General features: G+C 40.7%; 2 protein-coding genes across 2 annotated transcripts; one reads left to right on the top strand and one right to left on the bottom strand.

Moving 5' to 3' along the window:
• Positions 1-4,192: 4,192 nt before the first annotated feature.
• Mur89F (Mucin related 89F) lies at positions 4,193-23,422 on the top strand. Its single transcript, XM_020957404.2, has 3 exons — positions 4,193-4,313; positions 16,622-22,293; positions 22,365-23,422. The coding sequence occupies exons 1-3, from the start codon at positions 4,193-4,195 to the stop codon at positions 22,650-22,652; spliced, it is 6,081 nt and encodes a 2,026-aa protein (XP_020813063.2). The 3' UTR covers positions 22,653-23,422.
• Positions 23,290-24,503, bottom strand: LOC110187843 (tRNA-specific adenosine-34 deaminase catalytic subunit ADAT2). Its single transcript, XM_020957325.2, has one exon. It carries the CDS (start codon positions 24,214-24,216, stop codon positions 23,734-23,736), a length of 483 nt encoding a protein of 160 aa, XP_020812984.2. The 5' UTR covers positions 24,217-24,503; the 3' UTR covers positions 23,290-23,733.
• Between the last annotated feature and the right edge of the window lie 37 nt (positions 24,504-24,540).

Raw genomic sequence — 24,540 nt, 5'->3', positions numbered from 1 at the left:
TCCGAACCCGTCGCGACGTCGGAAAAGTCAATTAATATTTTTGGCGAGCGGACACAACAGTTTAGATTGTTGGACTTTAATTAAAATGCTTTGCCCGCAATTTCAATGCATGCTGAGATTTTTAATTTTCATTGAAATCGTGACAGCCGATCTCATTCTGTCTCTCTTATATTATTCCCCTTATTTATGTATTTTGTATTTTGTGTTTTAACATTCCTTTTTTTTCGGTAGCTTGGCACGCGACTTTAAAAAACCCCTGCCAGATTCCGGCGATAATGAGCAGAAAAATGTTTGGACCATTAAATTAAATAAGCCTTAAGTGGTTGTTAATCTCGCTTTAATTTTTTCCCAAGCCAAACTTGTTCTTTTTGTGTTCATTCTGATTGCATTCGCAGGCTACTGAGTAAGATTTTAAATGCAAATTATTCAGATAATCGGTTAATGAGACAGAAGCCGGGGAATGTCCCAGTTTTTGAGTCACAAAGAGGAATATATACAAAGATTTAAGCTGTGTGGGATGAAGGCTTTAAAAAAAGAAGTGACGCAGGAACTAATAAACTATAACTTATTTATATTTTTATTATTTATGTTCATAACTTGGTCAATTAAATTAAAACCCTTGAAAAATAGTCTTAATAATGCATTTTAATTTAATTATTGTTTCCAAAGGCCCTTAAATTATTTCAAGCATTTGGGGAGAATATGTGTGTAGACGACATTTATTAGAGAATTTCTCTTCAAACACACTTAGACTTTATTGCCTTACAAGTTCATTTCACAATAACTATTGTACAACTGTTTTGGCTTTCACAATAGAATTTGCAAAAGACAAAAATATTAGCAGGCTAACACCACATAAAATAACATGTTAATATAAATGACAAGCAAGGGAATATGAAGCCACGCACTTGCCATATTAAAACTGTCTGTCCGGCACTTAACTTTCATGTTCGAGGGCTGTGGTTCTGCTAAAAACATGCTATACATATACTATATATGAATATATAAATATATATATAAATATATATATAGGGACGACAACGGACGTGCAGCACTCATTCGTCTGCTCACGTGCTGCATATTCATGTCAGGGGTTTGACTTCACTTGCCCATCATTGAGATGAGGTGAGGAATTCCAGAATACACAGTAAAAATGCATTTAAAATATAAAGTAGGTAATTTGTAAATTACTTTAAGATTTATTTTTAATACTAAAAAAATCTTACAAAGTTGATTTAAGCCATGCAATCCACAGACGATCTTAAGCCAAAACAAGCAGGTTTTTAAGTATGCCAGGATAATCATCAGTATCCTTAAAACTTAGCTTTCAAGCCACAAAGTTGTGACTATATCTTGTTCTTGGATAGTTCTTAAAGCAAAATGATTATATAGTAAAGCAACCTATGGCATTATTGTACCATCTTTAATAGGGAAGCTTTTATGTTTGAATTTTAAATCTGAATGAGTTAATTTGTCTTTAGTTAGTCCCTGAAGATTTGGAAGCATTTAAGATAAAGTCACTGTTCTCTCTGCATTTGGGGGGCATCAGTATGAGTTACTATTAATGGCATGCAGTTTAAATTGAATTTCATTACATGACGACGTCAATTAAAGGCATGTAAAACTGAATCGGCAGTGAAGGTTTTAAAATGCAGCCAAGCCATCATCGAAAAGAATCTGAATCTGAATCGGAAAGGTAGATGAGGTGGTGGTCAGGGGAAAATGGGAAAATGGTAAATGGAAAATGGGCGACAGCAGCGTCGGTGGGACATTGACGTTTCGCTTAATGAGTCGGCAAATGGCTGATAAAAATGCACAGTGAATATGAAAATCGCTGGCGCTGACACTCGTGACGTCGTGACGCGGCGCAAACTTCTCGAAACTGACAGGAAACATTGATAAAAGTGCCAACTGACATTGCGTAATGATGGTGCGCCTTAATAGCCGGCTCATTAAACCTGGCATGCATTAAAAAATGAAAAAAAAAAAAAACAGAGGAAACCGATATACTATCCAATATATGAAATATCACAATGCACAAAAAGTGATTTAACATGCATCGTGAAGCGAAAGTTTTTTAATCAAACTTATTGCTCCAGAGCGCGTGCGCGCGCATAGCATATTTCACATTTAACAAATATTAAAAATCTAATTAAAACTTAAACAGAATTTTGTATTATGTACTGGCTGGATTTTTGCCGTTGAAATTCGCTTAAGCTAAAAGCCCGTTAACAATTATGACTTTCCTTTGCCGCCCAACTAGTTGGGACTTGAAAAGGAAAGGAAAACTTACTGCCAGTGACGGCAGGCTCTGCCTTTTCCTTTATCACCCCCGCTGCCTCCCTTGGCTTTGTTTTAACTCAACGACAGTTTTTGTACGGCTTTCTCTCGATCTCGACTATACACGTATATATATAGAGTATATATATATAGCTGAGCAACTGCAACTGCAACAGCTAGAACGCTTTGACTTTGCTTCATTTTCAGTTTTACTTTTTCAACTTTTAATTCTTTGAATCTTAATGACTTCTCGTAATAAGTTTTCATTTCTCATAATTTCTTGGGTTAATAGAATCTTTGCAGCTTTATGTGTATGGCTGCTGCCATACTCCCATATAGAGTAACTTTAAATGATATAACCATGGTCATTGTTGTGATTTTGAAGGATTTATATAAGTGAGACGATAAGGATAAATGTAGTCACTAAAAGATTTATTATGATTATATTTTAATGCAAAAAACAATGTCATAAAAGATCTGCATTTAGCATAATTTATAAAAAATACTATAGAACTTATATAGTAACTTAAGATTTATAATCTTTAAATAAATACACGAAAAAAGGCTAGCAACTTTTTTGTTAAACTATTGTTCAGTTGGCAACCACTGTACTCTGCTCATTGAAAGTTTTTTGTTCAACAAAAAAAAAGACGATATAAGAAAACTATAATTATGGAGTTGACACAAAGTCGGACAGCAGCAGCAGCAGTTACAAGTAAAAACGCAGACGACAATAATGACTCGGACGAGCCACGATGAGATGGAGAAGGAGCAGGAGCAGGAGCAGGATGTCGGGGTAGGGGCAACAGGACTACTATGTGGAGTCCTTGGCAGCCATGAATTCTATCAGAGGAGGAAGCACTAGAAATGCATAAAAGTCGGACTGCATAAAGCGCAGCAGGACCGCAGCAGTTGACATTTATGTGGAACTGTCACTGCGCTGGCTTAAAGTAAACTTGCTAGTGGAAAATGGCCGGAAAAGCGGATGGTAACAGTAGGGAAAAGTGGGTGCCGAGCGGACTGTGTCTTGGAAGTCCAAGTCCTTGAGCCACGTTAAATACTTGGCTTCTCGCTCGTCGTTTTGTGGCTAATCATAAATTCAAAAGGGGCAAAAGTGCAGAGGCAGTAACAATTAACTTATTAAATGGCAACGACAAAGGACGAAGGGATATGGGTCATGGAAGTTGTGGAAATGAAACCAACGCAGCCGTAAAGTAGCCATCCATGGGGTGAGGAAGTGATAGTAAGTGACAGTGAAGGAAACACGCATCACACCTTTTTCCGGAAAATCAAAGAGGAAAAAGGGAACAACTTTCTCAAAGATATATGTTTTTGCACTGCAGAAAAATGTATATTAAAATTCGGGATATTTCCTATAAAATTTAAACATTAAAAAAGACCATTTACTTTTCTTTAATTCTATTCTATTGTATATTAATACATAGTTAAAGTAATATAAATCACTTTTAAACTGGTTTTTATTTTTGTTTAGATTATTGCCTTAATAAATACTTTTTTTGCATTTATCTTAATTTATTCGTTTTAGAAATTAATGCCATTACCTACCTTTTTAGGCGTATAATTTTCAAATTTATTCTCAGTGCAGTACCCTTCTCTAAGAGCCTCTTTCCAATTTGCTAATTAGCGAAATTGATTTGAATTTTATGGTGCGAAAAATTGCTCTGTCTGGTAGAAGGAGTGCGAATCGAAGTTCTTAAGGATGGGTGGTATACTCCAATTGAAACTAAATGTTTTGCATTAAATTAAGTCAGCGCTGTTAAGAAATCAAACTGTTTTGCAACGGGACCGGGAATTTCCAGCAAATATCTCAACACTTTTACACATTTCTTTCTTTTTTTTCGCCACTCTCTTTGCAGCTGTTGTGACATTTTTTTGGCAAAAGCAAAACGCAATGGCGCCAAAGACGCCGCCATTTTCGCAGCTCGACAAAATGGCGACAAGGACATGCACATCCAGTTGGCTCTGCCGCCTGCTGCTATTCGGCTTTTGCATTGGCGCCACTGCCGCTCGAGGTAAATATCCATAAACATTTTTATATAAATCCATTCGCAGCTCTCGCGCATAAAATACGCCAGCATAGATGGCTTTTGTGAGCCGACCAAACATAAAAAAAGTGGCAATCGCCTGAATCCATTTTTATATAAATACATATATTGGGACAAATGAAAACAGCATCGCGGCACCTGCGGCCTTTTTGGTGTGCAAAAACTAATTATGTATCTGTCAAAATCGAACGAGCAAACAATGCTTTCCGCTTGTTTCGGCGTGTGCATCGAATACCGCACATAAATATTATTAATTAATCTGATAGTTTCGCTTTAAAAACGGCATGGAATTCAATTAAATTACTTCGCCGTGAGTGTGGGTACGAAATCAATGCGAATAGATTTCAAAAGTAAATTAAATTAATGCAATTTAAAGCAATTGTTTGGCTTCAACAATCAAAGCAAATGCTATTTTTTAAACAAAACAAATTAATGTTTATATAATTCCTTTAATCAGTAAAGCATTAACTTAAATAAATCTATTTTAAAGGTATGTTGAAGGGGAAATTCGAATAGATCTGTATTTCTCTTGGGTTTTCAAAACCCTTAAAAGGGTTTCAATTTTTTGAGATACTGAATATGTTTCTTTTTTACATTTTGTAGCCACTTTAAAGCTTTTAATCCTCTAGTGATTTATATATCACATTCGTATACCTTAAATTGGTTGTATTCAAAAATAAATAATTTAAATATATTATCATAAATATATAAGTTAAATAAAGTAAAGAACGTTAAAGTTCAATGGCGCTAACGATAACCACTTGCACAAAATGTAACAGTTCGAAACTGTTTAAGGAATAAAAAAAGAAAACCACCAGGAAATGGGATTACAGAAAAAAGTAAGCAAACTAAATTGGACAATTTAAATATCAGTTACAATGTCACACCGGAGTGCTCCTGTCCCTTGTCCCAAAAAACAGACTCAACAACAAAATCTCCAATTCAACTGTCACACACACAAAGTGGATGAATCGAAAAGAGATGGTAAAAAATAAAAAGGAACATAGTGAGATCTATATATATATAGCAAAATGTTTGCAAAAAAGTGCAATTGCATTTCGCACGTGATACTCATGGTAGGTTTAAATATCAGAATTTTTACTCAATCGATGGGAGAGAGGATGGCCCCCAATCATGCGAATTTTATTGCAATATTGCGACAATTTTTATTAAAATTTTAGAATTTTCAATTTATTTAGCACTCGAACGAGGCCAACACACACACACACTCTCTCAGTCCCTCTGAGCTGGGCTACATTTTGCCCTTTGATTTGTTGCAGCTGCGTGAAATTTGGTCAGCAGATATTGGCCAGTCCCGGAACGGACTCTACGTGATTTGATTTCGCTTTACATGCCGGACTCTTTCCGTTTGGTCAGCAAAATATTGCCACTGGCAAGTCAAAGTATTACCCAGTTTACTGAGTTTGAAGGATTTCAGCATTTTGCTGGTCATTTAAAGCGAGGCATCGCAATCAGATCGAATGTGAGACTAATAGACTTCAAATTGAATTGGCCATTTCGTTAATATTTTGCGAGTCGAAGCAGTCAGGAAAACTTCAATGTTTGTCGGCCAGACAGACAGGAAACCGTTTCGCATCCTTTTTTATCCTGGAGGCGGTCGGTAATGAAATTTCGAGTGACCTCCGAAACAGGATAGCGAAAGTCAATTTAAAGGAAATCATGAGAAAAAAACATTCATTTACTGGGTTTGAGCGATATTCTTTGGGACCTAAATCACGCTTTTTATATTTATTTATAATATAAATATTTAATAGAAAGTTAATAAATAAGAGATCTAAAAAAAGATCTTCATAGTCTTGTTTATTGCTTAAAATTATTCAATTAGATTTGCTGTATCGATATTTGAAAGGTTATTATTAATTTTGTTTAAAAAATATTACATAAAATAATACATTTTAACTTCATATTTCGTTAAATTTATATTCTAATTCTTCACTGAAAAGAAATTCCTAAAAAATACAAATATCTCTTACCATTTCTTTTTATAATATAAGCATTTTAACTTTAAATGTTACATATTTAAAAATTTTCTATATTTGCGATATTAGACTTTAATTGTCGATATGCAACCATAAATCAAATATGTTTTTAGTCATATAAAGCACAAAAAATCTTTATGAAATTTAATTAGTTATGGAAGTATTAAAATTTTGTATCCTGCCATAACTTTGCAAATTTTTGTGTAAAGTGTATTTATGTTTTTTTTGTCCAAGGTCCTTTCCTCTGGTTGTTCAGTTGCTTCCTTCTGTCTGTCAACACACTCTGATAAGTCCTGCTGCTCCTTGCCGTCCCCAGTTGGCCTGCATCCTGTCCGGTTTCGTTCTGTGCTGTGAGTCCTGCGTCTCCTGTTGACCCAGGCAAATGCTAATTTTATTATGACAAATGCGCAATGTCAGGTGGAAAGGACTCTCTTTTTTGCACTCGCTGTTGTGCAATCACAAGTCTAGACAACACCGCGCTCATTCCTCTCAAGAAGGCCAGCCTCTCATTTATTACGAACACTAATCTGAGGACAATCTGCAAAGTGCTCCAAGTCATTGGTTCGTTAGCTTTGGCTTTATAAACGATGCTCCCGCACTTATCCCATAATCAGCGACCAGCTACCGTCTTACCCGCACAGCAAACAGCTTCTAAATCACGCCCCACGATGGGGACTCTAATTGAAAATGATCACCGGGCTGGGATTCGCCCCACAATTACATGGCAGTTGAGCTTAACCTAAGTGGACAGCCTGGTAGTTTGTGGAACAACATAAGCACGCCTCCAGTGAGGGCAGGAAAGGAAAAGCAAACAAAGTCAACAAAGTGTGTGTTTGTGGCAGAATGAAGATCTCGCGAATGTATCTGTATCTATGCAGTTGCGCCTGCGCGCAAGCAGCTCCTTCTTCTGGCATCCGAACAACCGGACTCCTCTCGGTTGTCAGCTCTAATCTAAATAAGCGATTTGTCTGTGCATAACTTTGGCCAAGAACAAGAGCCCCAGCCACATGCCAGGAAATGCACAGCAAGAAATCATAATTGAGAGCAGTGAAACATAAGAGAGATATTCTTAAAAAATTCTTCCATGAAACTGAAATAAGAATTAGGAAATCCATTATATAAACTTGTTCATGCAATGTTCTTCAACTGCTTGACTCCTTCTTAAACACCTTGTTTTTTTCCCTGTGTATGAACCAATGCAAACACTGCGGTTTGTGCTGCTTGGAGTTAAATAATAATTTGTATAATTTACGCAAGAAACTCCTTGGTGGAATTTACAAGGCGATAGCTTCTTATGGCCACGCTGATTTATCGGACCGGGCATGGAATTTTTTCCTTTCTGGTCTCTGGTCTTTGGAATCTGCGGAGTCGGGCATAAATAATTAACACGTGCATAGTTTAAATTGCATTTTATGGCAAAACTGTTGACTCTTTGATTGTCCAGCTTGAAACTCAAGATGCTGCGATTCTATTCTATTTCTTGGAAGCCCTCAACAAAAGCACTTCCGTAAAAGTTTTCAAATGTGAGACCTTTGTTTTTCCCCTCGAAGCAGCAGAGTTCACTGTCTTGGGCTTTGGACATTTAAAAAGCGTTTAATTGTTTATTCATGGCATTGTTTTGTCAGCTAAATGTATATTAAGGACCTCTCCGAGGGATATAAATATTTGATGGGGCCAAAGAAGTGTTGAGCGAGAGGCACTTTGAACTTAATTGGATCCTTTTTGATCTATGAGTTTGTTTTTAGAGAAATGAATTCTAGTTTTAATTGAGTAAAATTTATACAAAATCCTTTACTTTACCATGTTTACATATATTATGTTACAATACCTTCTTTTCTGGCAACACAATGTCATGTATAGAAAGTACTTAAACTTATATTGAGGAACATTTTTATTATTATTGACACCAAACTAATGCAATACAAAAGTTTCCTTCGACATAACCATAACCCCACAAGGAACAACTACAATCTAAACAGCAATGGGCACACATTTAGTGCCGCCTGCTGTGGCAGCTGTCCTGATTGCTGCCGCTCACCAAGTTTTTCTACATCTGCCCCAGCTGACTGAGCCAACAAATTCAAGTAATTGTCAGCAATTCATTTGCCAAACGAATGTAACTTTTCCCCTTACACAATCCACACTACACTACCACCTCCCCTGACGTGTAGTTTCAGTAATTGCTACAGCAAAAACATCTCTAGAGATGAAGCCACCTACATCTCGGTTTTATGTTGAGCCAGGTTAGAACTAGGATAGTCGGTGTTTGGCTATTTTTAGATTTTAATAAATTAAATTAAATAAATATAGACTCAAAAGGTTTTACTTTACTTAATCTAGACTTATTCTGTTTGCCTTAATTTATTTGTTTAGTTCATCTTAACAGACTTACCTCTTGATTTAAATTTTTATTCAAGTCTCTAGTTCTTTTCTTTTCATTTTTTTCAATATTTGCAAGGTTTAAGACAATCAACAGAATGCACAAAGAAGACCAAATTCTACCAAGGGATGACTGACTTCGTCTTCGCCTTTACCGACATCCTTTAAAAGGTTTCCTTGGCTGCTCCACTTGTGCCTGTGCATGTTGTAATTGTTATTATTCCGCTGGTATTGTAGCAGCTTAATTGAAAATATTGCGAGTATGCCGCACTGTGTGTAAGGCCATTTGTGTGTGTGTTCCTTTGTTAAAATGTGTTTAGCTGTAGCCAGGGGCGTCTTTGTGCGCCACTCCCTAAATGAAATTAATTGAAGACCCCCGGGCCACCCACCCACACACAACACACTTCCCCCTGATACCCAATCTCCCCGCAATTGGCAACTAAAGTTGCGCCCCGGACATACATATGTAACTTTTTATACGCCCAATATCCGCCGGCTATTGTTGCAGTATGCCAGAGCACCCCCATACCCTTACCCATACCCTTACCCTTACCCAAAACAGATGGAGGCCAAGGAAAGGGTGTCAGCCTATTCCGATACATGCAGACAATAGCCGGAAAGTTGATCAATTGTTCTGGATAAAGCAAAGTTCTCCAAGGCACACATTGGGCGACTTTGGGTGAATTTGTTTGAGTTTAACGGGAGATGGTAATTGTAATTAAAATTGGATATTAAATTCTTGAGAATTATACATTTAAGAGACTTTATTCTTAACTTGAAATAAGAATAATAGGGAATACCCCTAGGAAGGATTTAACTTAATAATTACTCCTTGGTGACATCACCCAGAGGGAAGCAAATTAAACTTCCAAGTCAATTAAAGTCACGATATTCCAGGCATCGACACAAAAGTCAATGTGAAATTTATTCGCTTGATTTCAGGATAAAAAGAAACTGATGAAGAGGGGAAAAAACACATACACAAACTATGTGGGACGAAGCACGAGGCTCTCCTAATGACATTAGCTTTCACGCAATGTGATTAACTGTCTGAGTAAATTGAGCAGCAAACAAAACATCAAGCTGCCTGGCACACAATTCATTACAAGACCACCTCACCCACTCTCGCTCCCAGCTCAGGCCAGATCCCGATCCCAGCTAAATGGGGCACCAGGTAGAGAAGGGCACGAACAACCTGCTAACACGCCATAATCCTACGGCAAGAAGGACATAATATAAGCAGGTTGGCAGAACTCCAATGATAATAATGCAGCCCCAAGGAGGTCAGCGGTGCCAAATGAAGTAAGTTGGCCAAGTGACCGGACTGGCCAAAGTAAGTAACTGGCCGAAGCACTCCCGGCCGGGGATAACCGGACACCGAGTTAAGTCCCGGCTAAGACGAGCACGTTCCAGTTTCGTGGAAGCCACGGACTGGGAGCTGACCTTCACCTTTATTATGGCTTCGGCTTGGGTTTGGCTCGAACTCTGCCTTTGGGCCACCCGCTTCCTGTTGAAAGCCTTTTTGCCATCGCCAGCTTTCATCATAATTTCAGTTAGCAGCAGCAAAATGGCCAACATTGTCTCTGCGCGTGTCCTTTTATGGAGCTCCCACTGAAGTTGTAGTTGTGTCTCTCTGTGTGTGTGTGTGTGTGTGTCTATATGCAATTAAATTAAATATTAAACTTAATTACACAGGGAAACTAACACGCCAAGGCAGCGCCAATGGTAAGGATGGAGCCGGAAGGCAGAAAAGCTCCTTCGTCCTGTCAAATATGCCCAGGACCAGGCCTCAATAATGCAGCCAGGAATGTAAGAAATAATGAAAGTCAATTGTCAGTCAGGCCATCGCTAGATTTTTGCCTCCACCTCCTTGGGAGTGTCCTGCGTCTTGAGTCCTTTTCTCTTGGCCAGAAGACTTCGGGTGTCGTCTTTCCTGCACTGGGCGAAAAAGTCTCCTTAAATTGTATTTACACAAAGTATTTTAAAAGGTAAATGATAAAAAAATATTTAAAATCTTTGAAAATATTGAAACTATTTATAAAAGGCTTCAGGGAAATGAGTTTCCCAGTTCCTAACTTCAAAAATATGATTCATAATATATTTAATTTTACAAAACTAACATTATTAGAATATAAATTGAAGATATTGTTACTTGATTGGTATAAATTCCTGTTATACTCTTCCTGTACTTTATCCCAGTGTACCTTAGTTGCCATCGCCTGAAACCGTAATGACAATGTTGCTTTCATTTCGTGTTCCTGTTGCCTGCTAATTGAATTTAATGTAGTTTAATTGAGACGAACGTGATTGTAACTAAAAGCGCTTTATGCTTAATTTACCGGCACGATGGCAGGTCCTAGAATAGGGTTACCCATCCTGCACATCCTGCCCATCTTACCTCCCCCCTCCCATTGGCAAGGAGCAGTGCTGATGCCTCTTAATAGTTCAAATTCAAATTAATTGCTCCAAGTTAAAGGCATCTACCAGCAAGCCTCGACTCGCCTCGGTTCAGTTCGGTACGGTTCGGTTTGGGAAAAGCAAGGGAAATGGCATTTAAATATTTAACATTTCCCTGCCAGCTGTCGGCAGCTTTTCCGACAAGTTTATCCCCCGTAGCCGCATCGCAATGAATAATGCATAGTGGCGATTGTGTCACACGCTGCGTATGAGTAATGACTGAAAGTGCTGCTGGCCAAAGGATAAGGCGTTGGGAGCGAACAATCGATGCGTCCCCAAGTCCTCAAGGACGTTTGCCAATATTAAAATCTGCTCGAGCGCAGCGCAGCGCGAAATTCAAATGCATCTGGCACATCCCATTCGGAATCGGTGATGGTTGCTGGCTGGAATAGAAAAAAAAGAATGGAAAGGCTTTGGAAAAAATATAGGAGACTCCGAAATGAAGCCCGACAGATGCCAGAATTAGCGCGAGAAGTTCGCTCATTTTTATTTTCTGTTTCATTTTCATCCACCAAAGCTGTCAGAAGGCAGCAGAAGCAGCACAGGATCAGGCAAAGGGAGCTAGAGCCGGAGCAGGAGCTGGAGCCAGCGCTGAAGCTAGAGCCATAGAAACAGCTGTCATCTTAGAGAGAGAATGGCTAAAAACTGTCAAGCTGCATAATAAATTGAATTTCCTGTAGCTGGTCATTTGCCACCATGAAATTTGAGCGGTGCTGGCGGAACAGAATGAAATGGGCGTGGCATAAACATGCACTTGAAACGAAAATACGGCTCCGGAGCTGAGCCAGGACTAACCGGACCGTCCGGACCGTCAGGACACCCGGACTCCCCGACTCTGGCCAACACGTACGGATACGTTGGCTTCAACATGAAGGCACAGCGGCGAAATGCCACCAGAGGCAAATGAAATTACCGAGTTGCCAACCCAACGACGATGGGCGAGAGAGCTCGAAAATCCAAATATCATATTTACAACTTGCAACTACAAGCCCCCGGAGTGTTTTCCAGTTGGTAAAATGCGACAAAAAAAAAAACAGAGAGTCCGGGTGAAGGATATTAAAGGATGCGACAAACGGCTAATGTCAAGCCGGTAACTGACATTTCAATTCGCCTCTTTTTATGCCACTTTCCCAGTCGGAGTAATAGAATCAGGTCTCTAAAATCATGGAGCTGAGATGTTGATTTATACAAAAACAAATCAGAATTTTAATGTTACAAAATGCTAATAGTGAGATATAAATATCAGAAATATTAGAAACTTAAAATTAAATTAAGGTTTTACGTAAGAATAAGGATTTATGATGAATCCTTGTGGTTTTGTATTCATATTTCTTAGTTTTATTCACCTTAATAGTTAATAGTCACTTGGGTAAGGGTGTCCATTTCATTATTCTCAGAAAATATTACAGAAAATACATCAAAATATTTAAACACTAACTATGTAGCACCTAAGACTAAATAATAATATATTCAATTTATAATCATAGTTTCAAAATATGTTACATTATTAGGCCTAATATTTTATATTCAAGCCGATTTAATCCTCATTGAATTACTTTCTGAAAAAAAACTAAATGAAACCCTAAAACTATGAACTTTTTTATATCATATACATATAATTTTAGAATTTTTAAAATGTAACATTTAAAGGTCTAAAATTATACTTAAAAGCTTATTTAAAACCCTTTAAAATCATCACTATCATCCGAGTAAGTTAAATTAAAAACCCCTGCGGTTGCAGAAACGCTGAAAAAGGTCACAATCAAGCGGACAATATAATGACGAAAATTTTAATGACTAATTAAGGGACATTTACTCTGACTTTTTGCAACAAACACACACACACACATATATATACACAACAAAAACTGCCCGAAGCGCCAATGGAACAATTAAATGTCCCAAGTTGGCATTTTGTGAAACCGCTACAACAAACAACTATAAAAATCACACAAATTACTCTTGCAAATTTTGAAGATTTCGCAGTGTTTTCTATTTATCAAATGAAAATTTAAATAGCCACCGACATCGATGTTTAACGAAGCAAACCAAATGACAGAGCCCAGAGGGAGAGGGGTAGAAAACATTAAACCACAACCATCAGGCCGCTCAATAAATATTTAATTAAAAAGGAAAAATAAAGGGAAAAATAGACAATCAGTATTTGTAATTTTCACCAGAGCAGAGCGCTCTAGCCCTATGAAAATTATGCCTACGTTGACAGTGAAGCTCGTGTACTTATGCATGCTTTTATAACTACATTTTCGTAAACCGTAACGTGCTTAAATGTTGAAAATTGAAATTTTAATGCAAAAGGGGACGCGGACAGGGACAGGGACAGGCACTGGAAATGGGATTGGGTATTTCTCTCGGCGTTTTAATGGGTGGTGGAGGCGTGGTGGAAATAGCAATGCCATATCCGAAACTATTTGCGGCCATGCTCTGCGGTCAGATTGTGGCTAACCATGTTACGCCTGCTCCCGGTTTGCCAGATGCCAGGGAATATGGCCCGAATGCTTACACACGAACAAAAGTTGAAGTTAGTAATAGAACTGGTAACTGGGGGATGTAGCGGTATTAACTTTTGGATATGAATCTTGATAAGAGAAGTCTGAAAAGGGAGTTGTTGTAAGTTGTTAAGATATATTATTTAGATATTATCAAACTCTTTGGGAGGCTTTAGATATTACCCAACTTTTTAGGATGCCTTTTTCTATATTTTGTATTTCAAAGAAAATTGTATATTATAATTTTTAAGGCTTTAATTTAATTAGTATACAGCTAGTTTTGGCTGTTAGGAAAACTTACAAAATGCAAGAAGAAAATTTCAGTAAATAGTAAGCAAGTCATCTTAATTGGTTTCCCAAAATTTTTTCCTAGGACTCTAGTATCTCTAGTTCCTTGTATACCACTAATAATTGTGTTAAATTAATACATAAAGCTTTAAATAATTACAATGATTTTTATTGCAAAATAAATACCTATATATGTCAGGTTATAACTCAATCTTATCAAGCTTTTAAAAAACATAAACAGTATTATATAGTTCAGTAGAGTTCACATAAAATATAAATCACATAGTTTTTGGACATATTTTTTAGAGATTCCTTTTAGTGATCAGTTTTTAGAGATCCTTTTAATAGCTCCCATTTTAGAGATCCTTTTTCTCTCTGTAGGGTGACGTACCCTAATGGTGGTGAAGAGGGGACAACGCATAAGTTTGCGGTCGGATTGCCGCGCTCGCCTTTCGTTTCATTTTGCATAAGTTCTAAAGTACACATCATATATAATTAAAATCGTAAAACGGTCAATTTTCCCTCGACGTTGGAGGACGACGACAAGGATCCACACACACACACACACACATACCCCTTCCCATCCCATCCTCCGACCCGCCGCCATCTGTGTAATGGGTTTAGCATTTTTGGGCCTTCGTGTACAAATTGAAACTTTATGTTTGTTTGCCAACGAACAGCGAGCGGCGAGCCAAGCCGTGTGCTGTGAGGCGTTCTATTAAATTAGTTTACTGGATTTTCGGCCGGCAAGAGGTTACATTTAAAATTGAAGCGTTTTACCATTGATGCAAAACGGGGGGAGATTCACATAAATTCCCGAGGGGAGGGGATGAGCTGGAGTTGGGTCATTAAAAATTTAAATAGAATTTCGTTTACATTTTCGGCACTTCTTGTTTATTTTAGAATCAATAAAATCTAAAGTTTTATTCTATCATTAAAGACTTTCCATTACTTTTGACTAAAATTCAGCACTTGGAAATATGTTTCTTACTTATCTTTAAGGGTATTTGATATATTTTAGTTTAACTTTTTTATACTTTGGTTAAACCATTACTAATATTAAGAAAACTTATTTATTTTCATTTAAATAATAAACTTTTTATAAAGGTATTTGTAGTACGCTTAAGTCATAACACGAATCCTTGTTAAAGTTTACAAGTCTGTTTATTAACTTAACTTTAGAAAATCCCATCCTTTGCAGATCGTTTAATTCTATATTAAATTTCTTATAAACTTTTTCACATCATCTCCCCCCACACCTGGTATTCAAAAGTTTCCATCAATCTCGCTCACTTTTCGCCATGCAAACATTATTGCCGTCTGCCCGGCGTAACCACATTTGGTATAATTAAATTTTATGGCCATTAAATTTGGCAATTTTCATAAGGAATATATGGATGCCTCCGGCCATTTTGGGGCCATAAACCATTGGCCATTGGCTTACATACACACTCCAATAATAATATTACATTGGGGCGGAGCTAAACAAAAAAAATGCGAACTCAGATATATTATTAGGAGTAGGCCGTGACTGATGTGAATTTATGCCTAGACCCGGTCTAATTTTTAGCCGCGCATTTACAATGTTTCGCCAACCTTCGCCGGCCCCCTTGGCTCCGAAAATCTGTAAAGTGGAATAAAAACATCGTGAAAGAAAAACACACACTCGCAATTCATTTTGAAAATGAATTTGTTCCGCTGTAACGGCCATAAATGCATTTAAATTTATTGGAAAGCACCACCAACAACAAGGAGAAAACCCAAACCAAAAAAATTAAAAAGAGGACTCTCGCACATTGAATGACAATAAATTATCAATTTTATTTTGACAGCGCGAAAAATCCCGCAACGAAAAACGAAAGACGAGCCAGCGCACAAAATGTCAAATGAAATTGAGCAAAATATATATGTACATATACATGTTATATATCCACTATATGTTATGTAGATGGATGTGTTCGTCATACATGTACTATGCGTTTGTAATATATGCAGGCGAGAGAATTTGCGACAGGAAGTTTCAGTTCAATGGTTTGTTCCAGCGGCCGCTTTCAAATTGCCAGGACATCGACATGTACGAGTGCCCAGAAAAGGGATTGCTAATTTATAGATTGATACTACATACTACTCTCCGTGGTTCAAAAACAAATTACGAAAGGGGTCGAAAAAACAGGACCTTTTTTTGCTGACATTTAATGGGACATAAAACATTAAAAGGCATTGAAAGTAACTTTAAATTAAACTAAAAGATGTTCAGGTAATTTATTAGAAAGTGATGTGAAAAAAATCTATTTGATACTCGAAATTGAGTGACAGTTTCAAAAACTTTCTATGTAGTTTCAATAAGAAAAGAATTTATATACATATCCGCATTTAAATAAAATGTTCGATAATGTTTTAGTTTAATTAATATTTTATATTTCAACTTTAGAAAAAGATTGAATTAATCTTTTCTTTCCTTATTGTATATCATATTTAGCACGGCGTAATATATACTATTACCATTTTAACTATGAATATATTCCTTAATATTTAAAAATGCATTTATCTTTATAGTTTTATCGTCATATCCCATTACCTGTATTGCAGCCTCTCCCAAAGTCAGCAAAAAGCAATAATCTCTTCATTTCGTACTTCTTTGCAGACATCCCATTGCCGATGGTCCACACGGATGAGGTGGCCTTCTACTGCCCGGGCGAAGGTCTGTTTGCTGACGACTACGATTGCCGGATTTATTACCGCTGCGAGCGGCGGTCAGGCCAATATATTCAACCCTACCTACTGGCCTGTCCCGAGGATGCGGTCTTCTCGCGCTCGCTGCGTATGTGTCTGCCACCCGCGATGGCGGGGCGAGATGAGTGTGTGGACCAGATGAACGAGGTGGACGGAAGCGCGGAGCGGTGGGAACAGGACGACTACGGACAGGACGAGCATAATGCGATGCTTAACCTGGCCGTCACACCTGCGGCCAATGAGCTGCGGCTGTATGCCTCGAACCACCGGTTGCCCACGAATTATGGTCTGGCAGGACTCAGCGGTGTCTCTGTCATCTCCTTCTCCAGCTCGTCGTCGCCATCGGGCCTGCGAGCTGTTGGCTCGGCGGAGGAGGCCGACGGGGTGATATGCCGTGATGATGGCTTCCAGAGCGATCCCAGCGACTGCACCGTGTTCTATCGCTGCATCTCGAACGGACGGGGCTATAACAAAATCGGCTTCCGGTGCTCCGACGGCACCGCGTGGGACGAGTCCCTGCAGTCCTGTAACCACATGTTTGACGTACGTGCCAATGGTGGTTGCCGCAATCAGGCGGCGCCACAAAACGATGGCTACGATGCCGGCCAAACGTCAACACAGTCCTCGCAGTCCAGCTACCAGAACTCCACCTCCTCCAGCAGCCAGCAGAGCTCCTCGACCAGTTCCTCAAGCTCCTCGCAAAGCTCGACATCCAGCTCGACGTCCAGTTCCAGCTCAAACCAGGAGTCCTCCACCTCCAGCAGCAGTCAGCAGTCGAGCTCCTCGTCTAGCAACAATCAGGAGTCTAGCACAGGATCTAGCAGCAACCAGGAGTCCAGCTCGGGTTCAAGCAACAATCAGGAGTCCAGTTCGGGTTCAAGCAACAATCAGGAGTCCAGCTCGGGTTCAAGCAACAATCAGGAGTCCAACACAGGTTCCAGTAGTAACCAGGAATCCAGCACTAGCGCCAGTAGTAGCCAAAGCTCTCAAAACTCGGGAAGCAGCCAAAGCTCTGGCAGCAATCACTCCTCTAGCAGTCAACAGAACCAAAGCTCTGGCAGTAACCCATCCTCGAACAACAGTCAAAATTCCGGCAGCAGCCAGTCCTCTGGCAGCAATCAAAACTCTACCAGCAACAAACCCACCACAGCCACTGAATGCGAAGATGAAAATACCTATATACCCGACCAGGATAACTGTGCCAAATTCTACAGATGTCGCTTGGATAAGGATGGGAAATTAGAGCAAGTGCCTTTCACCTGTGGACCTGGCACTGTTTGGAACCAGGAAGACAAAGTCTGCGATCTGCCAACGGATGACCAAAAGAAGAAATGCAATATTCAATCGGGATCTTCAAGTGGCAGTAATAGTTCAGGCCAACAATCTAGTGGAAGCTCCTCCAGCAGCAGCAACAATCAATCTTCTAGTAATCAAGGCTCTTCCAGCAACCAAGGCTCCTCCAACAATCAAGGCTCATCTAACAATCAAGGCTCATCTAGCAATCAAAGTTCATCCAGCAATCAAGGCTCTTCCAGCAATCAAGGCTCATCTAACAATCAAGGCTCATCTAACAATCAAGGCTCATCTAGCAATCAAAGTTCATCCAGCAATCAAGGCTCTTCCAGCAGTCAAGGCTCATCTAACAATCAAGGCTCATCCAGCAACCAATCATCCAATCAAAGCAGCAATCAAAGCTCATCCAGCAATCAATCCTCCAACCAAGGCTCATCTTCATCGTCTAACAACGAATCGTCCACCAGTAGTTCCAGCACTCAATCAACAACTTCCAAGCCTTCTAAGCCATCCAATCCTGATGGTGAATGCAAGGATACTGAAACTTATTTGGCAGATAAAAAGGACTGTGCTCGATTCTATCGCTGTGTAGAGAATGATAATGGTGGATTTAATACGGTTCCCTTCGATTGCTCACCGGGTACAGTCTGGGATCCTGATACAAAGGGCTGCAACCATCCAACTGATGTACAAAAGGAGCAGTGCAAGGCAATGGCTAGTGGCACAGGCAGCTCTTCTAATCAAGGATCTTCTTCAAGCCAGGGATCATCTTCCAACCAGGGATCTTCGTCCAACCAAGGATCTTCTTCAAACCAGGAATCTTCTTCCAACCAGGGATCTTCGTCCAACCAAGGATCGTCATCGAATCAGGGGTCTTCTTCCAATCAAGGTTCATCATCCAACCAAGGGTCATCATCAAATCAGGGCTCCTCTTCCAATCAAGGATCTTCTTCAAGCCAGGGATCATCGTCCAACCAAGGATCGTCTTCAAGCCAGGGATCATCTTCCAACCAGGGATCATCGTCTAACCAAGGATCGTCTTCCAATCAAGGATCTTCTTCCAATCAAGGATCTTCTTCAAACCAGGGATCATCATCAAATCAGAGCTCGTCTTCGAACCAAGGATCTTCGTCAAACCAAGGATCGTCCTCTAATCAGAGCTCGTCTTCCCAGCAATCCTCTTCTTCTAACCAAACTTCTTCCTCCACCACCGAGGGATCTTCATCAACAACCACACAGAAACCCTTCAGACCTGCTGAAAAATGCGAAAGTGAAGAAACATTCCTGGCTGACAACGAAAACTGTTCCAAGTTTTATCGCTGCGTGGACAACGGCAAGGGCGGATTCACAAAGGTCTCGTTCACCTGTCCTCCAAACACCATTTGGGATCCCGAAGCTAACAGCTGCAACCACCCCGATCAGATTCAGACCAAGCCGCTCAAGTGCAAGAAAGTGATAAATCAGGGAGGATCTTCATCGAGCGGCAGTAACTCCTCTTCGAGTAGTTCATCCTCCAACCAAGGCTCCTCCTCTAACAGCGGATCCTCCTCCAATAGCGGATCATCCTCCAATAGTGGTTCATCCTCTAACCAAGGCTCTTCGTCAAACTCCGGTTCCTCATCTAACACTGGATCATCCTCCAACAATGGTTCATCCTCTTCGAATAGTGGTTCCTCCTCAAGTAGTGGCTCGTCCAATCAAGGCTCCTCCTCAAACAGTGGTTCCTCGTCCAGCGGCAGCTCATCATCTTCATCATCATCCAGCAGCAACAACAATCAGGGTTCGTCCTCATCGTCATCAAGCTCATCTTCCTCGAGCAGCAATTCAAATCAGGGAGCATCGAAACCGAATCCATCAGAGAGCTGCATGTTCAACGGACAATTTATTGGAGATCGAACGGATTGTGCCAAGTTCTATCGCTGTGTGGATAACGACAGAGGTGGCTTCAATATGGTGCCCTTCACGTGTGGCCCCGGCACAGTTTGGGATGCTCAAACTCAGGCCTGTAACCATGCATGGGCTGTAAAGGAATGCGGCGGAAAGGCCCCACCTACAACTTCGTCTCCGCCTACGACTTCAAGCACTACCACGAGGAGGCCCTCAGGACCTTCTTCCACATCCAGGCCATCGGATCCATCTTCCACATCCAGACCATCGGATCCATCTTCCACATCCAGGCCATCAGGTCCATCATCTACCTCTCGTCCTACGTCCTCCCCCACTCCCACTTCCCGTCCATCGTCAACTACCCAAGGACCGACATCCCCAGCAACCCAATCTCCCAACACTAATGGCCAGTGTAACTCCGAGGGCTTTATGGCAGATCCCAACAATTGTTCCAAATTCTATCGTTGTGTTAGAACTGCCAATGGTGGCTACAATGCCATTCCCTTCCAATGTGGTGATGGAACCGTTTGGGATCAGAATCTGCAGACGTGTAATCACAATTTCAACAACTGCAACACCGGTCCAACCACTCAAAAGCCACCGTGTGAGCCAAACCAAACCAATGGAACATCTACCACTGAAACACCGCAGCCACCTACAACAACAACAACGAATGCACCTACAACAACAACTCGGTCAACTACAACTACAAGACGGCCAGCTACAACTATACCACCCACCACGACTGATTTACCTCCCACAACGTCCACAGAAATGCCTCCCAGTACCACAACACCTGTTCCACCAAGTACAACAACGACAAGTTCGGAAGGGGAAAGTACAACAATGACCACAAATCCGGATACCACAACCCAGCAACCTACCACCACTTCAACCACAATGAAACCACTGCCAGCGGGCACAGAATGCACAGGAGAGGGTTACATGGCCGACCCCGAGGATTGTAGGAAGTACTACCGATGCATTAAAGCCGGATCCTCTTACAGAAAGTATAACTTTACGTGTCCCAAAGGCACTGGTTGGAATGAAGACGTCCAAACTTGTGACTACGTGGAGAATATCCCGCGGTGCTCAAAGCTACCGCAGACCACGACAAACGAACCAATGACGACCAGGCCAGGTGAGGATTCCAAGGATCCAGGAAGCACTACCACTCAGCCAACAACAACGGAAGAACCCACTACAGTTACAAAGCCCAACACGAAACCAACCACGGAAGAACCTAACACGAAGCCAACCACTGAGGAAACCAACACGAAACCAACAACAACAGAAGAACCCACAACAGTGACAAAGCCCAACACAAAACCAACCACAGAAGACCCTAACACAAAACCAACTACTACTGAAGAACCCACAACAGTGACAAAGCCTAATACGAAACCAACAACAACTGAAGAACCCACCACGACTAATATGCCAGGTTATAGCCCAACAACAACATCTAAACCGGTCGAAACTACAACCACTATCCCAGGTTATAATCCAACGACGACTGATCAGCCCATAATCGAACCTATAACGACAACTGTTCAACCTACTACACCCACTTCTGGTGAGACTACAACACTCGAACCACCATCAACCACTTCACAGCCTGAACCTCAGCCAAACTATAACTGCACTGGCGAGGGCTTCTTCCCCGATCCCGAGGACTGTATGCGCTACTACCGTTGCGTGGATGCCGCCAAGAATGGAAAGTACCAAGTATATGCATTCAAGTGCGGAAAGGGAACAGTTTGGGATACGTCCACCGAAACCTGCAATCACGCTGATCAGGTGTCTGGGAATTGCTCCTCGGGACAAACGACTTCTCCGGGAACCACAATGGAACCAGAGACAACAACCAGTTCTGGAACCCCTGAGACAACTACTACGACAGAAGCACCAGCAACCACAACCACTGGAGCACCGGAAACAACCACCACAATAGCACCGGAAACAACTACTACAGGAGCGCCTGACACCACGACATCTGAAAAGCCGGAAACCACTACCCAAACTCCAAAGCCTGAAACTACAACCTCAAGTGGGGGTGAAACCACCACGAACCAACCAACGACTGAGATGCCAACGTCCACGGAGAATCCCACTCCCGGAACCAACACCTCAGATCCTTGCCCAACAACCAATCCTGGACAGAATCTTTATGTCTGCCCCACCGGATTCCGCCAGCATCCTGAGAAGTGTGGCATGTTCTACCAGTGCAGCGAGAGTGTGGACAGCAACGACCTGAACATTGTGGTGTTCCAGTGTCCCAATGGAACCGTTTTCCAGGACAAGACCTGTAGCTGTGGCAACCCCAAGCCGGATGACAAGTGCAGCAAGGACACAAAGAGGACCACTGACTTTTTCCAGCAGGAAACGAAGCTTCAGAATGTGGTAAGACTTTGATCAAGCAGCAAACAAATTAATAAATAAATAATTGTAACGAAAATGATCTCTATCAAAAGGTACAAATCACATCGACGGCTCCACTCTGTCCGGATGAGGGTCACTTCGCCCTGAATAACGACGAATGCGGCCAGCTATTCGTTAAATGTGGATACTCAGAGCAGACGGGACGCATCGAGGGCCAGATCCATCGCTGTCCTCAGGGATTCGCTTACTGGAACGTGAGCCGGGGCTGCCAGCCAGCCAGGAAACTCAACTGCAAGAGCACCACCACCTACAATGTGGGTGGCAATGTGCCCTTGGAGTGGATCAACATTGATCACAGACGCCGTAACCTACGCATTTAATTAGAATTAGTTTAGATTTGCTTAGTCGCACGCCATTGTTTGTTTGCTATGCCAGCCAGCACTTGATGGGGTCAGCTTAATTAGTTGACATTAATCGAAGGTATTAGCTGGCGCAGCAAACGATCGAAACGAACAATTAGCTTAGAATGTAGGGAAATTACACTAGTTAAGGGCCCAGTTTTAACCCTCCAACACCAAAAGTTTTAAATATGAAAAGTGAGATCTAAAACAATCACTCCTTTCTAAAAGTTTAAATTTATATTTATATTCTAAATGGATATGTAATAAAACTATTAATTTAACTTTGCTCTGGGGTAATTATGGATTCCAGAGATTAATATAAAATTATAAACTTCAGGAAACAAAAATACTTTAATTTCTTAACAACAAATTAAGAATTTATATACACTTCAATAGACAATATTTAAAGAATTTTCAAAAATTTAATTGTAAGCTTACAAGTTTTCTTATGATTTTTTGAGCATTATACGTCTTGGAGGGTTAAAAGCTTCTTGGTGTCGGACTGCAACGCAGCTGCTGCACTTTACGTTTTGAGAAAAAGAAACAAAATGGTTTTTTGAGTAATCTTCCTTTTGTGGAAACAGGCACAGCCTTCACTACACACACGTAAATGTTGTAGCTTTTTTATGCAGTAATTGTATTTATGTTTAGAGTTTAAACATACGTTCTGAACGCCATATACATAATATATATATAAATCTTAGACTATGCTTAAATTTTATAATAATAAATTGAAACATATACAGAAATCAACGGCGAAACTTTTTCTACTTCCGGACAGTAGTTTTCCTGGTTACTCAAGGTTTTCGAGGAATACTTTAAGTGATCTTCTTGATTGTTTTTCAAATATTAGGAAATAAGAATACTACTAAGAATAGAGAAGTTGTACGATCATAAAGTAATCGGCGGAATTCATATTGTTTCTAAAAGAGTACGCCCAAAAATCGGTTCCTAGTTATTTCTTGTACAGCAAGACGTTCGTATGAAATCCCAATTGTTTCCAGGAATAGAGTTCATTCAGAATCCGGAAAGCTAGATATTAGTTCCGTTGACTGCTGGCCTACTTCTTCTTTTTGGCCTGAGGAGGCGCCGCAGGATTGTCGCCCTTGTAGAACTCCTTTAGTAAGGCCATCGCCTCCTCCGCTCTCACACCGCCAGTTATGTCAATTCTCTGGCCCACCACCGCGGCCACGTCCACAACCGTCTTGCCGCCAAACCGGTCGTTCTCACAACCAAAGATGATTTCCTTAACGCCAAGTGTGTGCAGGGCAGCGGAGCACATTATGCAGGGCTCCACGGTGACTACAACGGTGATCTCGCTGAACATCTGACGGGCTGGCAGATGCTTCTCGCGGCAGTAGGCCAGGGTGGCGTCGATGCATATGAACTCGGCGTGGCGGGTGGCGTTCCGGTGGATGTTCACCTCGTTGCCGCCGCGTGCGATGACCTTGTCCCCGTGCACGAACACACAGCCCACTGGCACCTCGCCGGCGTCACGTGCCCGCCGCGCCTCTACAAACGCTTCCTCCATAAAGTCGGCCATTTGGCATGGAAAGGAACTCGGATTACTTTGTGGAAAAAACCGGAGATGACCAGGTCAACAAAAACAAAAGGCGACGGTATAGCTCTCACTCAACGAACGTTTTGCAACACTGAATGGTAGGAAACAGCTGTGCAATGTGAAAAATATTTATATCATATAGTGATGAGCCAGGCAATCGATAGTTTCCATTACGCAGCAAAATATTCGCCTTCGATTATTCCACGTCACTTTACATCACTGTTTCAACCGTTGAATTCGTTTAAATTAAATTTACAAAAGTTTTGAATAAAAATACGTGCGTTTTTATTGAGAAATAAACTTTAG

The sequence above is a fragment of the Drosophila serrata genome, unplaced genomic scaffold (genome assembly GCF_035046125.1).
Source record: "Drosophila serrata isolate PLE 108 unplaced genomic scaffold, ASM3504612v1 contig_233, whole genome shotgun sequence".
NCBI lineage: Eukaryota > Metazoa > Arthropoda > Insecta > Diptera > Drosophilidae > Drosophila > Drosophila serrata.
This window is presented reverse-complemented; position numbering and strand designations above follow the sequence as displayed.

Coding starts and splice junctions, on each gene's coding strand:
- Mur89F (XM_020957404.2), top strand. CDS start 4,193: ATGGCGCCAAAGACGCCGCCATTTTCGCAGCTCGACAAAATGGCGACA. Junction 4,314..16,621: donor TGGCGCCACTGCCGCTCGAG/GTAAATATCCAT, acceptor ACTTCTTTGCAG/ACATCCCATTGCCGATGGTC. Junction 22,294..22,364: donor AAACGAAGCTTCAGAATGTG/GTAAGACTTTGA, acceptor CTCTATCAAAAG/GTACAAATCACATCGACGGC.
- LOC110187843 (XM_020957325.2), bottom strand. CDS start 24,216: ATGGCCGACTTTATGGAGGAAGCGTTTGTAGAGGCGCGGCGGGCACGT.